This window comes from Acomys minous (genome assembly GCF_964271855.1).
Source record: "Acomys minous genome assembly, chromosome: 1".
NCBI lineage: Eukaryota > Metazoa > Chordata > Mammalia > Rodentia > Muridae > Acomys > Acomys minous.
Genome location: NC_140483.1, coordinates 154,134,484 through 154,152,830, shown reverse-complemented (window position 1 = coordinate 154,152,830; position 18,347 = coordinate 154,134,484). Strand labels below are relative to the sequence as shown.

The 18,347-nt window shown below is 39.0% G+C and overlaps 1 protein-coding gene across 7 annotated transcripts in view; it reads left to right on the top strand.

Moving 5' to 3' along the window:
* PTBP3 (polypyrimidine tract binding protein 3) overlaps nucleotides 1-18,347 on the top strand; it is an 85,381-nt gene that overhangs the window by 26,475 nt on the left and 40,559 nt on the right. For 3 of the 7 annotated variants that reach the window (XM_084750498.1, XM_084750496.1, XM_084750495.1), the window contains 2 exons: nucleotides 3,902-3,986; nucleotides 16,721-16,890. In XM_084750498.1, coding sequence (XP_084606624.1) covers nucleotides 3,953-3,986; nucleotides 16,721-16,890 — 204 coding nt within the window. In that variant the 5' untranslated portion in view covers nucleotides 3,902-3,952. Of the gene's footprint in view, nucleotides 1-3,901; nucleotides 3,987-16,720; nucleotides 16,891-18,347 lie in introns of those variants that run through there. The other 4 variants (XM_084750499.1, XM_084750497.1, XM_084750500.1 and 1 more) reach the window with 3 other exon arrangements.

The following is an 18,347-nucleotide window of genomic DNA, read 5'->3' as shown; positions in this document are numbered from 1 at the left end:
TAGCAGGCTGGGTGGGCACAGCCACTTGTATCAACTGTGTGAGTGAAAGATGAGTAATTGTGAAAAGCAGAGTGTTTAACGATTATTAATATTTAATATTGATTTATTATTTTAATAAATCAACAGCTACTCCTTAACCAGCGTTATACCCAAATAACCACATAGAGAGACTAGGATCTATTTAATTAGCCCAGAGGACAGTACTATGCAATAATTACTCCTATTCAGATTTCCCACATTATACTTGCTTTTTACTCATATCCTAGGTCTGACATGCTCCTCCTAGTACATCCTAGACCTCTCCATGTGCTTCCTTCCTGCTCTTTCTCCTCTCCTTAATGGACCAGGATGCCCTACCCTGTTCTGTGTTATTGTTCAGCATTGGCTAGTTGACTTTTATTGGCAATACAGAGAACAAATGGTGACATGTTTACACAAACTTGAGACACACTTAAAATAAACATCACAATGTAATGTCCAGATTAAAACCAGATAGTTGGTAGAGAAATCAGCATTTGAATGAACAAGGATAAACTGTACACAGTCCACAAGAACAGTATGCCAACAGCAGAGAAAGGAGATTTAATCACATGCATTGGAAAGAGAAACAGGAAGAGGGATCCCTGTTCATGTTCATCTTCTGGTATTAATACAAGTTTAGAGGAAGCGTGGTGGTAGGTGGGGCAAGCGGTATATATAGCTAAGCACTGATCATGATGTGGTTTGTTGGTTGTCTCTTTTCTGGTTCTGCACCATAGTCAGAAAGTTCCTACTATTCTAGGGGACAAGCTGCTTCTTGGATAATTAGTTATGCTCCAGAACCCTGCCTTGCCATCATGAACAATTACCTCTATTTGGGTCATGGTCTATTGTGTGAGGTTCTATTGTTTCTGGAATCCATGGTGACTTCAGGTATAGGACACTGACTGAAGACCTCTTGACACTTGGGGAGGGGCATCTGGAATTGGACATTAATAGCTGCCAATAAGGTGTCTCAGGTACATCTTTGTTCCTTGCACCTTGAAGGGAAATAAAGAGGCTAGTTAGGTATTGCCTTTTCCCCAGGTAGTGATTAACATGCCCACGTGCAGAATTAAGGACTGGAGTTACAAAATGGAGGGAGAGATACCAGGGTCTCACCCTTACTTTAGTTACCTTGTGGGCCTAAGGGAGGAGTCAGTGTTTTGTTTTTGTTTGTTTGTTTTTAAAGCAAAGGCATGTTTGAGCCTTTTACCAAATCAGCTATATTTTGACATGAAGCATATTGATACTGAAGACACATGTATGTAGAAGATATATCTATTAACAAATGCATTTTTACCAAATTCCTTATTTTAAAAATAAGCAATTTTATTTTATGTGTAGTGGTGTGAGAGTGTTAGGTCCTCTGGAATTGGAGTTCCAGACAGCTGTGAGCTGCTATGTGGGTGCTAAGAATTAAACTGGGTTCTCTGGAAAAGCAGCCAGTGCTCTTAACCACAGGAGCCATCACTCCAACTCCAAATTCCTCATTTTAAAATAATGTTGGAAACATTGGATTGTTACTTTTTTGTTTACTTGTTTTTTTTGTTTTTCCAGACAGGGTTGCATTGAACTCACAGTGATCTGCCTGCCTTTGCCTCTGCCTCCCAAATGCTGGGATTAAAGGCTTTTTTTTTTTTTTTAAAGACAAGGTTTCTCTGTATTGTCCTAGCTGATTTGAAACTCTGTAGACCAAGCTGGCCTTGAACTCAGAGATCTGCCTGCCTTCTCCTCCCAAGTCCTGGAATTAAAGGCATGTGCCACCACCACTTGGCAGATTATTACTGTATTTAAAACTCAAATCCTTAACTTTATCTGCAGGTAAGAGGCAAACTACAAAGTTTGTCCATTAATTATCAGATTAAAAAGCATAGTAACACCTTTATTTCAGAAACTGGAAATTTCTGTGCTTTAAGGCACTATCCTGGTCTTTTATTTGAAATTTTTCTTTCATCCAGATTGTTTATTTAATTTCTTTGTTTTTTCAAGGTGTCTTTGTTAAACTTTAGTGAAAGAGCTGAGGGTGGTACTTTCTGTATGCCTTAAAAAAAAACAAACTCTATTTATAGTAATGCAGACACATTTGGAGGTTAGTCCTTCATCAGACACCAAAATGTTTGTTATAGGAGCTGGAGAGATACCTTAGTGTCCTCTAAGAGTTGTTTTGTAGAAAACCAGTTTGTTTCCCAGCACCCAGGCTGGACAGCTCACAGTCCCCCGTAACATTGTCTCCAGGGGTCTGACTCCTTCAGGCCACCCCAGGCGCTCGCTACCCCACAACATAAAGTCAACAAGCACCTGCATAAATTAAAAATGAAAGCAAGCATTTGTGGTAGTATTATTATAAAATATATAGTTATTTGAAGATTAAATTTCATCATGCAATGACCCAAAATAATTTTGTTTTGTTTTGTTTTTCGACACAGGGTTTCTCTGTGTAGCCTTGACTGTCCTGAACTCACTTACTAGACCAGACTGGCTTCAAACTCACCTGCCTCTGCCTCCCAAATGCTGGGATTAAAAGTGTGCTCCACCATACCCCAAAGTACTTATTTTAAAAAATTTTGCCAAGATGGACAAATTTGAACCATTTGAAATAAATTGGTTTTGATTTTTTTACTCCATATTTATTATCCTTTTATAACCTTGTTGTTCTATATTAGGGTTATGATGAAAATGCTATATTGATACATATTAGCAATGAGCGTTCAGCTATGCATATAGGGCAGAATTCTTGCTTGAATGGATGTGGTGGCTCATACTGCAGTCCTGCACAAAGAAGGCTGAGGCAAGAGGATAGAGAAATCACCGTTTAGTGTTGGCCTTGTTCCTGAGATAACAAGATTCCTAAAAATGAAGGTCTAGGGCTATACCTAAGTCATAGGATGTTTGCCTAGCAGAGGCAGGCACAGGCACATCTCTGAGTTTGAAGCTACCCTGGTCTACAGAGTGAATTCCAGGACAGCCAAGGTTACACAGAGAAACCCTGTCACAAAAAACCAAAAAAACAAAAAACAAATAAAACAAAACAAACAAAAGAAAAAGAAAAAGAAATAGTGTACACCAAAGATAGATTTAAGGATTAATGGTATAGAAATCAATACTTGTTTAAAAAAAAAATTGGCCAGTATAGATATAAACTATGTCCGTATAGATTTATTTTTAGAAATGAGTATTGAAAGTCAAGGTTCTTAGAATGTGTAAATAAATTATTTTTAATTTATTTATTTTGGTTTTTCAAGACAAGGTTTCTCTGTGTAGCCTTGGCTGTCTTGGGCTCACTTTGTAGACTAGGCTGGCCTTGAACTCACAGAGATCCACCTTCCTCTGACTCCCTGAGTGCTGGGATTACAGGTGTAAATCACCATGCCCAGCCAAATAAATTATTTTCATGTAAATATATTTTATTTAAAAACTGGCAGAATATATAGTCTTTCAAATCAGTTAAGTACTTTAAACATCTTGGATGATTGGAATTGTCAGGAGCAAACTATGTCCCTACTCTTTTGCCTTTTTTGTTTGTTTGTTTTTGTTTTTGTTTTTGTTTTTGTTTGAGACAGGGTCTCTCTGTGTAGCCTTGGCTGTCCTGGAGATGCTTTGTAGACCAGGCTGGCCTCCAGTTCACATTGATCCGCCTGCCTCTGCTTCCTGAGTGCAGGGATTAAAGGTGTGCGTCACCACACCCAGCCACTTTTTTTTTTAAGTAACTACATTGGTAGGCATCTGCTGTAATTTTCCCTTAACCACACAGTTTGCGTCTAACCTTCCTCTTAAATATTTTATACTTAAATAAAATAATACTAACTTTTAGTAAATTTAATAGTAAATATAAACCAGTATTTTAAAACTTGTTTTATTGAGTACTAATTTTGCTTTTCAGCGGGGATCTGATGAGCTTCTTTCTTCTGGTGTCATTAACGGACCTTCTACCATGAACAGTTCTACTCCTTCTACAGGTGTGTATGGTAAGTTTTAACGCCCCCTCCCAAGTTTTCTGTGAGCTTTTTTTGTTTTCATTATTTTTATATATCGCTGTTTACTGTAAAAATCTATGATATTTTATTCAGAAAGAGAAGTGGAAAGAGTCAGCTAAGGAAAAAAAAAGAAATTTAGGAATGGTTCCACTATGTTATACATCTACCAAAAAAATAATTGGAAAGATTTTATAGGCAGAGAATTTGTTAATATAAACATGTGAACAGAGTGATATGGGAGTTGAGACTAAAGCAAACTTTGTAAAGTTGAGCTCACATTAGAATCACAGAGAAGCAGCTGGGGAGATGCGTGTAGTTCAGTCGATAAGTGCTTGCTGTGCAGGCGTGATTTTGATCACCAGTACCCATGTAAAGCTGGCTATTGCCCGTGTCTGTAACCCCAGTGTTGGGGTGTGAGAGGTAGAGAACAGAGAATCCTTGGAGCTTGCTGACCAGCCAGTCTAGTCAGAACAAGGAGCCTCTAGGTTTAGTCAGATACTCTGTCTCAACAATTAAGGCGAAGAGTGATAGAGGAAGACACCCCAGGTTAACCCCTGGCCACTGTAAGGATGCAGCGCAGGGGTGAGTTGCCTATGCACAAACATGCCAGGAAGCAAAGAAAGATGAGTGCTGGTACTCACTACCCTTCCCTTTTTATTCAGCCAAGAAGCCTCAACTCATGGAAGGATAACGCCCCACATTCAGGGTGGCTTATCCCACATCAGTAAGGCCTCTTTGGGAAGCCTTCCTACACTATACCCAAAGATTTATCTCCCAGATGAATCTATTATAGTGTACAAAAGTTGACAATCAAGATTAACCAGTACACTCAGAGTAACTTGAAAGCAAGGAAAAGATGCAAACAGCCTGGCTTACCCCTGAAGTTTCTGTGTGGGAGAAATGCTTGCCTTTGTCTTGAGAGTTCTTAGCTGATAGGTCAGAGGTACAGGTAGGCTTGAGCGCTGTTACTGAAATTTTCATTATCCTTAGGAGTGATCCAACTCCTGAATTGTCTCCTCCTGAGATTCCAGTTAAACCTGTAGGACCAGCACACCTGTCTTGCTTGGTTTTAGCTTCTCTTACTTTTTCCCCCAGGACAGGGTTTTTCTGTATAACTGAGCCCAGGCTGTCCTGGAATCACTCTGTAGACCAGGCTGGCCCTGAACTCACAGAGATCTGTCTGCCTCTGTCTTATGCCTCCTGAGTGCTGCCGGTAAAGGCATACACCACCATCACCTGGCATCTTCCCTTACATATTTTGTTATTTTTTTTCTCTTTAAAAAATTTGAGCTGGGCGTGGTGGCGTGCACCTTTAATCCCAGCACTTGGGAGGCAGAGGCAGGCGGATCGCTGTGAGTTCGAGTCCAGCCTGGTCTACAAAGTGAATCCAGGACAGCCAAGGCTAACACAGAGACCTTGTCTCGAAAACCAAACCAAACAACAACAAACTTTTTTTTTTTGTTTTTGTTTTGAATAATTAGAATAACTTTCTGATTTAGTCATTTTGTTTTCTCCAATTTGCTGTACAGCATGAGGGCCTGGTTTTGATCACTAGTACCCATATAAAGGCTAGATAGTGCCCATGTGTGCAACCCCCAGGGTTACCGTGTTTTCTTTTCTTTTCTTTTGTTTTGTTTTTTAAGACAGGGTTTCTCTGTGTAGGTTTTGGCTGTCCTGGACTCACTTTGTAGACCAGACTACGTCCCAACTCAGAGATTTGCCTGTCTCAGCCTCCTGAGTGCCAGGATTATAGGTGTGTGCTACTGCGTATAGCTGTTATGGTTATTTTTTGTAAAATTGTGTAAGTTTCTCAGTTTCTTAACCTGGCTATCATTCAAATAATTGAGACTTTTTTTTTTAATCAAGCTTTTCAGCACAAGAACTGAGCAGTTATTACTCTATTCGTAACTATTTAAGCTAATTTGGCTTCCTCTCCATTTACATCCCAGAGATCCTTGCACTTTGTAGCACTTTGTAGCACTTTGTAGCTTTCCTGCTCCAGCTCTTCTCTTGTGATGTCTCCTGGGCCTCTGCCCTCCCCGAGTTTCCGGCTTCTCTTCTAACTTCCCGTCTCCTGTCTGGCAGGAAGTCAGCCCTATTCTCTCCCCTTCTTAATGAGTGTCTGTAAGCGACTTTATTGGCATATCAGGGGACAATTGGGGAGCAGTGTTTACGCAGCATTGAGACAGGAGATTCTCAGAACAAGGATTACAATCAGATAGGGTGGTATAGAAATCAGCATTTGAATTTTGTTTTGAGACAGAGTTTCTCTGTGTAGCCTTGGCTGTCCTGAACTCACTTTGTAGACCAGGCTGGCCTTGAACTCATATCTGTCCACCTCTCTCTGCTTCCCGAGTTCTGGGATTAAAGGTGCAGCATTTGGATTATACAGTAACCTTTATGCCTACAGGCCAGTGTTGGAGTGTGAGGGGTGGAGAATGGAGAACCCTTGGGGCTTCATAGGCATTCTATTTTGGAGCTTATAGTTTCTTTTTTATTATTATGTTTCTTTTTTTAAACATATACATTTATATTATTACATATGAATAAAATAAACTACATACAGCAGGAAGAACCATGAGACAATCAGGAATTATATAAATGTTACATTCATAGTGATTTGGCTATTTGTTTTTGGCACACTTGAAGTAAACATCTTTCCTATCTTTTGGGGTCTAAATTTTTGAATGAAAATCAGTATCTATCATATCTCATCTCTATTAACTTAAACCATCTATCTTCATCTAAAAACATCTTAACCCCTAACCAACTAAGCTTAATTGTAAGACCAAACTATCTCATCTTCAACCCCATCAGCGATTTGAGTAGGAATAAAACTTAATTACCTGAGTGAACTGGAAGTGCAGGTTAGCAGCTTCCAAAATGAAGAAATGACTGAGACAGTTTGCTGCCTGAACAGTCACCCAAAATTCTCTATAACGTTGGAACACCATCTTCAGCCTTCTAGCCCAGTATATCTGACAGACATATTTGTAAGGCAGGAACTATTCTGGACTTGCTTATCCTATCTTGGCAGAGTTTATAGTTTTTATTTCTCTGTATCCGTTTGAGTTTTCTTTTTTTCTTTTTTCTTTTTTCTTTTTCTTTTTTTTTTTTTTCTTCTTTCTTTTTTGCCAAGGTGTGAGAGGGTATTGTTAGGGATCTAGTCCTTGCAAATGCCAGACAGGCCCTACTCATCTAGACTTGTTTGATTTACACGTCTTTTAATGTTCCTCCTAGATTGTTCTAGATTCCCAGAGCACTGTGTCCTGGCGTGAATGTGTGTGTGTGTTAAATTAACAGTACTTTGATTTTTCCATTTGGAAATAATACAGAACAAACTTTTTTTTTTCATCACGGTGGGCATTGGGCCCAAGACCTTGCATATATTACATGACATTGTTTCTCTAGTACCAGAGAAACCTTTAAAAAATAACTTCCTTCATTCTTTGTAATTGCCTAACCCAGGTTTGTCTGAACTTGTGATTTTTCTACGTCTGCTTCCAGAGCACTTGTGGTGTTACCATGACAATGTGAGTGTAGCTCACAGCTGCCTGTAACTTTAGCTCTAGGAATCTGAACATTCTTTTGGCCTCCATGAGCATCTGCATACATGTGGCACCCATGTATTATAACAGAAAAGGTATAGGAGTAGAGTTGATGCCTTCTTAAGACTTAGCTTTTCTTTTCTTTCCTTTTCTTTTTTCATTTCTTTTCTTTCTTTCCTTTTTTTTTTTTTTTTTTTTTTAAAGAGACAGGGCTTCTGTGTTTACCCCTGGCTGTCCTGGACTCTCTTTGTAGACCTGGCTGGCTTCAAACTCAGAGAGATCTGCCTGCTTCTGCCTCCCAAGTGCTTAAAGGTGTGTGCCACCACACCCGGCTACTCTTCAGTTTTTGTAGGACACAACGTTTTAATAAAGTCATACTGTGCATCAAAGTGAGAGCTGTGTATACTGACTTGTTGGGTGGTCTTTTTTTTTTCCTTCTTCAGTAGAATCAGAAATACTTCTGTAGTTAATCTGAATATCAACTTTAAAATATTTTAAGAGTCTGGGAAACTACTTTCTGTTGGTAGAAAATTTCTTGTTTGAAAACAGAAATTTGGTTTGTACCAGACTTCTTGGAAGTACATGGCTGCCTCATAAAATTTTTACCATTTTTGTACAGCAGTGATAGGCTAATGATGCATGGCTGTAAATTTACCAGACAGATGCAAGAAAGCTGAAGTGGAGAGACTTACACCCGCTGGTGTAACTGTAGCAGGCAGGCTGCTGAAGGCTGTGTGTACTGAGGGAGGGAAGCCCTTTGCATCAGTAGAAGGGCAGGTTATTTAGTTAACTTTTATGGACCATTTGTGTGGGGTCCAGAGCTGAAGCAAAAGTTATATATGAAGGGACAGACTAACTTCTGTCATCTTGTTAAATATTAAGCTTTACAGCACTAGTTGTTTCTCTAGAGTCTGATCTTTTGGGGTCAGGTGCCATAGGTCATTGGGACTTTGTCTTGGAATGTTGGTGTAAGACAGTGTTAGTTGTTAGATAAGGCTCCAGCAATTGAGTCTTGATTGTTCAAAGTGTGCACTTTAATATTTATTTTGGGCCTTTTGGTCTGTGTTTTTCAGTAAGATCAGTGTTTCTACTTTGAGTATGTGGAACCAATAGTTACAGTTTCATATTATCTCAAAATGTATTATTTCTTAGCCAGGACTCAGGAAGCCTAGACAGGAGTATTTTGAATTTAAGTTCTAGGTAAGCCTTCACTGTAACATTCTATCTTATCTCAAAATAATGATAATTTTTACCTTTAATATTGAACTTTTAAAACAGAGTTTAAACGTAGTAGATAGAATTTCTCCTGTAATGTTAAATTGGGATCCACCGAAAGGATTCAGAAGTATGCCAGTGTCAGGTAATAACTGATTTTCTAAAGTTAGCAAATAAGGACGAAACTGAACTGTTATAGTCTGCTGATGGAGTCGCTGAATGTTTATGTATGTACAGGAAAAACTGCAAGTGAAAATAATTAAGGAGAATTGTGAGTTGATTTATTGCAAGATTTTAAACTGAATAGTGATAAAGTTCTAATTCATGTATACCTTGCCCATGATGCCCACATTTTCTGCTGTTGGCTTGGCCACCAAATAGTCCAACGTGGTGCATTTCTTTAGTCCCAGCATTTGAGAAGGAGCAGAATAACTTCAAGATCATCCTTGGCTACATTAAAAAAAAAAAAAAGAGAGAGAGCGAGAGAGAGAAAGGTGTGTGTGGTGGTGGAGAGGGTAGGTAACGGGATTGAAAGCTGCTAGAAAAAGCTACCTATTCATATCACAACGTACCTGCTGTTTTCAAATCAGAAGCTCTGTATGTTGTCCATAAGAGATTTATAAAGAATGTCAGTCTTGCCATTAATTAATTTTCAGATTTAACTGCTCCGTCTAAATGAGAAGATGAGACTATAGCAGAAACCCAATGCTAAGGAATTAAATTTACCAAAGCCCAAATTTGGCTTATTTTGGTACAACTAATTTAAAATGAAGATTTTATGCTGCATAGGGATACTGGAACACTGGACTCTACCATGCAACCTGGAACCTATGGTTATTTTCTTCAGATGTTGTTAATGTCCTTTTTGTTTGTTTGTTTATCTTGGGGTTTTTGTTTGTTTCTTTCTTTGAGACAGAGTTTTGCTGTGTAGCCTCAGCTGTCCTGGACTCACTTTGTAGATCAGGATGGCCTTGAAGTCACAGAGACCCTCCCCTGCCTCTGCCTCCCAAGTGCTGGGATTACAGGTGCATGCCCGATTGCTAATGCTCTTTTACCATCTCATGTACTGTGATCTGCTTGAGGTGCTCAGGAGGTAGTACTTGCTGCCCAGCCTAGTGATCCGAGTTTGGTCCCCAGGCAGTTCCTACATGGTGGAAAGAGAGAACTGACTTCCATATGTCTGTTGTGACACACTCATGCCTGCACACATGCACTTTGGCACACAGAAAATCAATAAATAAAATATAGTTAAAAATCCTTTCTTTCCGTCTGGTTGTGGTGGCACGTACCTTTAATCCCAGCACTCTGGAGGCAGAGGCAGGCAAATCACTGTGAGTTCAAGGCCAGCCTGGTCTACAAAGCAAGTCAAGGACAGCCAAGGCTACACAGAGAAACCCTGTCTCGAGCTGTCCCCCCAATCCTTTCTTTCTTGTAGGTATATGTTCTGTAAGAGCTTTAAATTATGAAGCTTAGTTCCAAAGCAAAGAATATCTCTTCCTATGAGCTTTACCTGTACAATAAAGAGATTTTGATTCAACTTACATTAAATTTGTTATTTGTAATAAGGGGTGTGTGTGTCTGTGTGTGTACGTACACGTGTGCACACATGGGAGTGTTTTTATATTTGGGAACTGGAACTTCTAAGTTTTTTTTTTAATGTCCTCTGACAACTATGAAAAAAATTAACACTTCATACTGTCCTTTTAAATTTAGCTGTACAAATTATTGACAGAAATTGTGATACCGCTTTGTTTGTTTGTTTGTTTACTAAAAAACTGATTTTATTTCAGTCCATTGTTTCCCGGTTCAACAGCTGCTTTTAAAGTCTTCCTTTTGGCTAGAGGTGGCCTTGGTAATTAAGTGTTCTATGGCACCTGTGCGGACATCTCTGTATACTGATTTTCTTTTCTCCTGCTGCTTGCAAAAGTGCTGTCAAAAATAAAGCTAACAATATGCTTGAAAGATAAATGTAAATGGAGGAGGAAAGACTCTCATGTGTATGAAACGTGTATTTCTGTGTGAGTGGATGCATTGTGTGTGAGTATCTCAGGATACAAGTAAGGAGGGGTTGGACCCCTTAGAACTGAGGTTATAGGGTCATCAGCCACCTGGTGTGGGTGCTGGGAACTGAATTCAGGTCCTCTGGGAAGAGTAGCTCCAAGAGGTCTTAACTGCTAAGCAGTCTTTCAAGCCCAGTATTCTGCTTCTTGATTTGTCTGCTGATTATGCAGTCTGTTTATTTGTGAAGCTGTGATAATGTATTACTAAAATCTATTGTATGACTACAGTACACAAAGAAATCTATAGAGAAATACTTTGATACAGTTATAAGAGTTCTAACATATACACAAGATGAACACATTATATACAGTTGAATGTGTATATGTGGTCAAGCCAAGTGTAGGGTGTGCATCTGTAGTCCCAGCAGAGGCAGGAAGATTGCTGTGAGTTCCAGGCCAGCCTGGTTTACAAAGAAAGTCCAGGACAGCGAAGGCTACACAGACAAACCCTGTCTTGAAGGGAAAAAAAAAACAAAAAAAACAAACAAGACTCTTAGTGGTCACACTAATGTCTGTTTTCCTTTACTTTAAAAACAGAATTTCCAAAATATTACTAGACTGACACACAAGAATAAAACCAATTTCCTTCTCCCATTTGAATCTGGAAGGTCAGTGGGAAGAGAAGATTGACACAGATGAAGTAGTCCTGCTTTAAGCTCCCTCACCCTCTTCTCTAAGGAGGGCAGTGGTGGTGATAGTCATGATTTGAATGCTTAGTCATGCAGGAGTGGAGCGGCAGTCCTCGAGAACAGTTTGGAGGTGTGCCCTTGTTGGAGGACGTATGTCACTGGGAAGGGTGGGGCTGAGGGAGGTGTTCAAAAGCCCAAGCCAGGCCCAGTCTCAGTCTCTCTTGGGCAATGGATCCAAGATGTAGCTCTCAATACTTACCCAGCACCATGGGTGTGTCATGTTCCTAAACCTCTGAAACTGTAAGCAAGCCCTCAATTAAATGCTTTCTTTTTAAGAGTTGTCTTAATCATAGTGTCTGTTAACAGCAATAGAACAGTGACTAAGTGATAAAATGCAGTTTTACAATTGAGAAAGTAGTCACAAGTTAGGAGTAGAAAGAAGATCATATTAGAAAACATTGTTGCTAAACAAGAAATCAACTCCCCTATCACCTACCCACATTTCAGAAGATCTAAAAATATACCCAAATCTGTAGTTTGTCATTTGAATTACAGCATTCTTGCCTCTTTGAATTAATAAACCATACTGAAATAATACTCCTGTGATCAACCTGGCCTAATCCACGAATATAAGAACAGGTGAAAACCAGGAAATTAAAATATGTCACTGCATCAATGCGTAGAGACAAAAACCTTATGACAAATAAATTAAAAGCACAATTATAGCTGTTGGTAACAAATAAAACAGAAAAAGAAACTTAAAGTATGATAAAGAATTATTACCAAAACCTAATAATCACCATTGTATTGAAAGATCAAACAATAGACGACACTTGAGTATAGCTTATGTTTTTATGCTCTGGGTATGTCTTACTTTCCTCTGAGCAACCTTGTGTGCAAAAGTAACTTAGTTTCCTTGCTCAGTTGCTGTCTGGCAAGCTTACTGCCTTCTTCTGCTAACCTAGGCCTAGTCCTGGAAGCTTCTAGCCTCCATACAATCTAACGAAGGCCTAGAATGTTTTCAGCTTCTGGGACTGATTTACTACTTAATAAGATCACCCTTATTTGCTCTTCGTGAGCTCTGGGCTGGCTGGTTCAACTTAGCTGATCTGGCTCAACCTCCTCTCCCAGCTGACTTCTTCAATCTGGCTTCTCTCTCAGCCCCCGGAATTGCTCTGCTTGGCTTCAAACTAACTCAACAATCTGCTCTAATCTTCTGGCTCCTTCTCACTTTCTGACTCATTCTGTCCTCACCTGAGTTCTTTCTCTGCAACCATCTCTCTATTACTGTCCTGGCAAAGCACTGCCTCCTCTCTCTGAAAAACTGCCTCTTAAGTAGCTTCCCTTTTCTCTCTCTTCTCATAAGAGTTGGGCGAATCTTATTTTGTCAAATCTTCTCTGATTCATCACCTTTTCTGCCACTCAATTAGACATCATTTTCAAACATGGGTGCTTCCTTCTGCAAACTAACTTTACTTTCATATGGGATTAAAGGTATGTACTACCATGCCTGGACCTAAGCTTTTCTTTACCTGATACTTCCTGTAAACCAAGCTGGCCTTGAACTCAGATCTGCATGCCTGTCTCTCCTAGATTAAAGGCGTGTTTGTATTCCAGTTGGATCACACAGACCTAGAAGGTCTTTGGATGTGATCTCTTGCCATAACAGCCAATATCTGAATTAGCATTTCTCTATAACTGGGTTTATCCATATATTGAAATATCTTTATTAAATCCCAACGCTGCTTCATAAAAAAAGATTTAAAAAGCTATTTGTATTAGAGCTTAAAATAAGACAAATAACCAAACTATCACTACCATCTAACTTATTTGAAGGGGTTACCAGTGAATAACTAACAAATGTGTGAGATAATCTTGGTATTCATATGCTTGAAATTACCTTCATTTGAATCACTACAAAGCTGGAAGACTAATGACAGACATAGCATGTATGAGGTCCTGGGTGCAATACCCAGAAATACAAAAACAGCAGTATACTAACAGTACATATCCAGTTACAAATACAAGTGGGAAAACAGCAACAAAGTCTAAATCAAGCTAGAATGGTCCTACATATCTATAGTCATATAGCTAAGGAGGCTGAGGGAGGTAGGTCATGAGTTCAAAGCAAACTTGCGACACCAAGTGTGTCCAGGCCAAACAGGTCAATAAAGTGAGATTCTGTCTCAGTGACTGCTCCCAGAAAACTAGTTTATGTGCATATGGCAATATTAGAATAACAGTTCCTTGAAAGTTTGTCATTCATAAAAGAAACTCTAGCAGTTAGAGAGGTAGGATAGCTGTAAAGTGCTTGTCGCATAAACCAAATGCTCAGATACAGTGCAACTGGAAAGCTGGAGTTTGCTGGCCAGCTGCTCTAGCCTGAGGAGCTTTAAGTCAGTGAGCTCCTCTCTTCTCAAAAGAGGCACACAGCATTCCTGAGGATGAAGCCCAAGGTTACCCACATTCATAAATCCATATACACAAACATGAAGGAAAAGTCATACTAACTGTAAAAGAGATATGCTAGGTTGATGTCAGTATTATATGTCTCAAGTTTTGTGATTGTAATATAGGTACATAGATCTGTCAGGGATCATCAAAATCTCTTGCTCGACATTTATTTAGTTTTGTGGTGGAAATGTAAGATTGGTTTTTGAGACACTTCCTTGAGTAGCCCAGGCTGTCCTTGAACTCTCTTTAGTCCTCCTACCTCAGTTTCTACAGTACTGGGCTACAGGGCTGTGCCACTGGGGCACACCTGGAATAATACAACAACAACAACAACAACAACATCCGAGCATCAGGGCTGGAGAGATGGCTTAGCAGTTAAGAGTGTTTGCTGCTTTTTCAGATGACCTGAATTCAGTTGCCAGTACCCACATCAGGAGACTCCCAACTGACAGTAACTCCACCTGTAGAGGTTCCGATGCTGTTTCCTCAGGCCTCCACAGGCTCCTGAACACACTTGTGCTATACATAAAACAAAACAACCTGGCACAGTGGCTCTCATCTGTAATTCCCTTACTTGTGAGGTGAGGATGTAAAGATGGGTGAGTCTCAGGCTTGCTTGAGCATCATAAAGTAACCCTGTCTCAATCCAAGGGGTGGGGAATATAACGTCATAATATAGTACTGGCCTAGTGTTTGCAAAGACCTGGGTTTAATTTCTACCACTGATAAGTAAACAAAGACATCACTAAACAATGTAAAACCACTTCTTCCACACACCTTTCAAAACATGGTATTTGATAATTTTTAGTTTCCTTGGTGAAATACAACAATATTTTCATATTGTTACTTTACTTATGACAATAGTCTTGTTGTTCTGTTTGTTTATTCTACCTTGTTGTTTCTGGGAATCATACTTAGGTCATCCGTTTTGGCAACAGGCACCTAGTGAGCTATCTGGCAGGGGCCCGGCTTTGGCTTTTCATGTTCACATGATTGGAACATTTCTGCAACTTCAGATTTTTAAAAATAATTTACTTATTTTTATTTTATGTGCATTGGTGTTGTGTTTGCATTTATGTCTATGTAAGGGTGTCAGATCCCATGGAACTGGAGTTAAAAGACAATTGTAAACTTCCATGTGGCAGCTGGAATTGAACCTGGGTCCTCTGGAAAAGCAGAGAGTGCTCTTAACCCTTAAGCCATCTCTCCAGCCCCCTGCAGCTTCAAACTTTCTGTCAAGTCTTTTAAATACACTTCTTTCCTGGTTATCTAAATAAATAAGTCAGATTTTTAGATTTTATAGATAACATTTTCAGTTAGTGTATAGCAGTGTCCTGAATTACTAAGAACAGCAAAAGGAAAAAAATTCACTTAGATTCATTTGATACCAAATAGTAGAAACAATGTGATTTCCAGGTTGAAAAGTTTTGTTTGCTTTTTAAAGAATATACAATTGATTACTTTGTATTACACACACTGCCAGGATGCTGGCCAGGCACTGGAAAAGCTAGCTGTATCTGTTTTTGTGCAGTCTTTTGGGATCCATCTTAACGTTGATATGCATGCAGTTTCTTGAGGAAACAGTAGTTGAGGCACCCTGTTCCCTGTGCCAGAGGCAGTCTTCGAGGTTGAATCATCTAGGCTGTCTGCTTTGTCTTCATTATCATTCTGGTTTTTGTTCTGAAAATAAGCAAACTTTTGAAATTATTAGTAGAGGTATGTTTGTACATATATACATAGAACATGCAAAGTGTATAAATTATACAGTGCATAAACTTTAGTAATCATTATAGGCAGGTCAGTTCTAGGTAGTATGATTTAAATAAAATCTTGTTATGTGGGGCTGGAGAGATGACTCAGAGGTTAAGAGCACTGTCTGTTCTTTCAAAGGTCCTGAGTTCAATTCCCAGCAACCACATGATGGCTCACAACCATCTATAATGAGATCTGGTGCCCTCTTCTGGCCTACAGGCACACATGGGGGCAGAATACTGTATAAGTAATAAGTAAATAAGATCTTTTTTAAAAAAATCTTGTTATGTGCTAGGATAATGAGTTTATTTTTGCAGTGGCTGGTCTGAAATGTTAGGGCAGAACAGCATCATGGGCGGGGGGGGGGGGGGGAGGCACACTATACTGTAGAGTGGTGGGTAGCATGCCTGTAGTGTGAAGTTTTTAGGGGATATTTTTAAAATGTATATTTCAGCCGGGGTCTGCTTTTACTACTGAATAGGATTCTCATAAGAACAGAAAATTTAACTAATTAAATACAAAGTTTATATCGTAATCTTTCCTAAAATTTGTTTTAAGTCTTGGCTGTCCTGGAATTCTCAGGCTGGCCTTGAACTCACAACATGCTGCCACTGCCTCCTGAGATCTGGATTAAGAGTGTGTGCACCACTGCATGGCTTAAATTTTATTGTTTTAATTATTTTTATTTAGCAGTAAAACAATTAGAAAAGAGTTTAAAAATATATTAGTGGCTAGAGAGATTGCTAAATGGTTAATAGCACTATTGATGCTCTTGCTCTATAAAGCTATATAATTTATTTACTCTAATCCTTTTCCTCAAAACAAATCAAACAAAAAAATCACAGACAACAATTTAAAACAGTTTTTTAATGGCTAGAGTGGAAAAACCAAAAGTGGGTTCATCAAGAGGTGGTTGTTTTCATTTCTCACTCACACGATTCTCATCAACCCCATAGCTCCATGAATTTCAAATCTGATACGCTAGGTCAAGTGTGACAATTTAGTTAATACAGTATGTCAACCCAAATTAGTTTCAGTAATTAAAAAGAAAATCTTATGTTTTTTAGCTAATGGGAATGACCACAAGAAATTTAAAGGAGATAGACCTCCCTGTTCGCCTTCCCGTGTTCTCCATCTTCGCAAAATTCCGTGTGATGTCACCGAAGCAGAGGTCATATCATTAGGTCTACCATTTGGCAAAGTCACTAACCTTTTGATGTTGAAAGGAAAAAGCCAGGTATGTAACATTTAAAGATTGACACTGAGTGCTTATTTTCTAGGTGTTAATATTTTATATACTTTTTATTTTCTTGAACTTAAGAATTAACTAGGTGAATTGAGACAGGGTCTCTGTTGCTCTGGCTGATATAAAATTCATAAACTCAGGTGACCTTTTAAGTTGAGCCCTCCAAAGATCGAGAACCACAGGGTGTTTGCCTCCTTGATGGCCTCTCAGCTTGTCTTACTATTTGACCACAAAGCAGTTTTTGTTTGTTTTTCTTTTTTTGGTGGTGGGGAGCTTGTTTTTCTAGACAGAGTTTCTCTGTGTAGCCTTGGCTGTCCTGGACTTGCTTTGTAGACCAGGCTAGCCTCAAATTCATAGAGATACACCTGCCTCTGCCTCTCAGAGTGCTGGGATTACGGACAGTTGTGTGTCACCACACTCTACTCACAAATTAATTTTTAAGTAGATTTTTTTCGTTGTATGACAATAAACAGGAGAATTTCTTACCATTGACTTGGGGTCATTTTTTGTTTGTTTCTTTTCTTTTTTTAGAGATTTATTTATTTATTGTACATGAGTGCTTTATCTGCAGAAGTGGGCATCAGATCACATTATAGATGGTTGTGAGCCACCATGTGGTTGCTGGGAATTGAACTCAGGACCTCTGGAAGAGCAGGCAGTGCTCTTTACCACTGACCCATCTCTCCAGCCTGTCATTTTCTTTCTTAAGATGTATTTTGTATTTTACTTACTTTCTGTTTTCTACTACAGGATGGTTCTGAAAGACATCCTGTAATTACTAGGTGCCCTTGACAGAGAAATTATATTTGTCTAAATAAAAAACAGTTAAAATTTCCAAACTGTGCAGTTATTACTATAAGCTAAAACCTAGTCAGCCTTTAGATGGGATTCATGAGTTGGAACAACTGGGCATAATTGTGCACGCCTGTAAGCCCAGCACTAGAGAGGCAGAAGCAGGTGAATCTCTGTGAGTTCAAGGCTAGCCTGGTGAATTCCATACATAGTAAGTTCCAGCACAGCCAGGGTTATGTTTTTTAAAAAAAAAACCTTTTTCAAAATAAAATTGAATGTTTAGCTAAACAATTGTTAGTGTTTTAAAAATAGAAAAGAAGAAACAATTTTTTAAAGGCTAGAGATTTTTGAGTGGTCAGCAGTTATGAGCACTTGTTGCTACGAAGAGAACTTAGCTCAGTTTCTGGTCCTACATAGTGTCTGAGAGCTGGCTGGAACCCCAGTTCCAGGGAACCTGACTGACACCCTCTCTAGAGCTCCATGGGCACCAGTCATAAACTTGGCACACATATATACAGGCAGACAAATATATGCATAAAGTAGAAAATAAATCTTACATATTTTTTAATGGGTTAGCTTATAGTAGGCCACTTTCCTTGTGAGAGCTAATTTCTTTTTGCATTTTTTTTTTCATTGCTGTGAATCTTCTCTTTTGC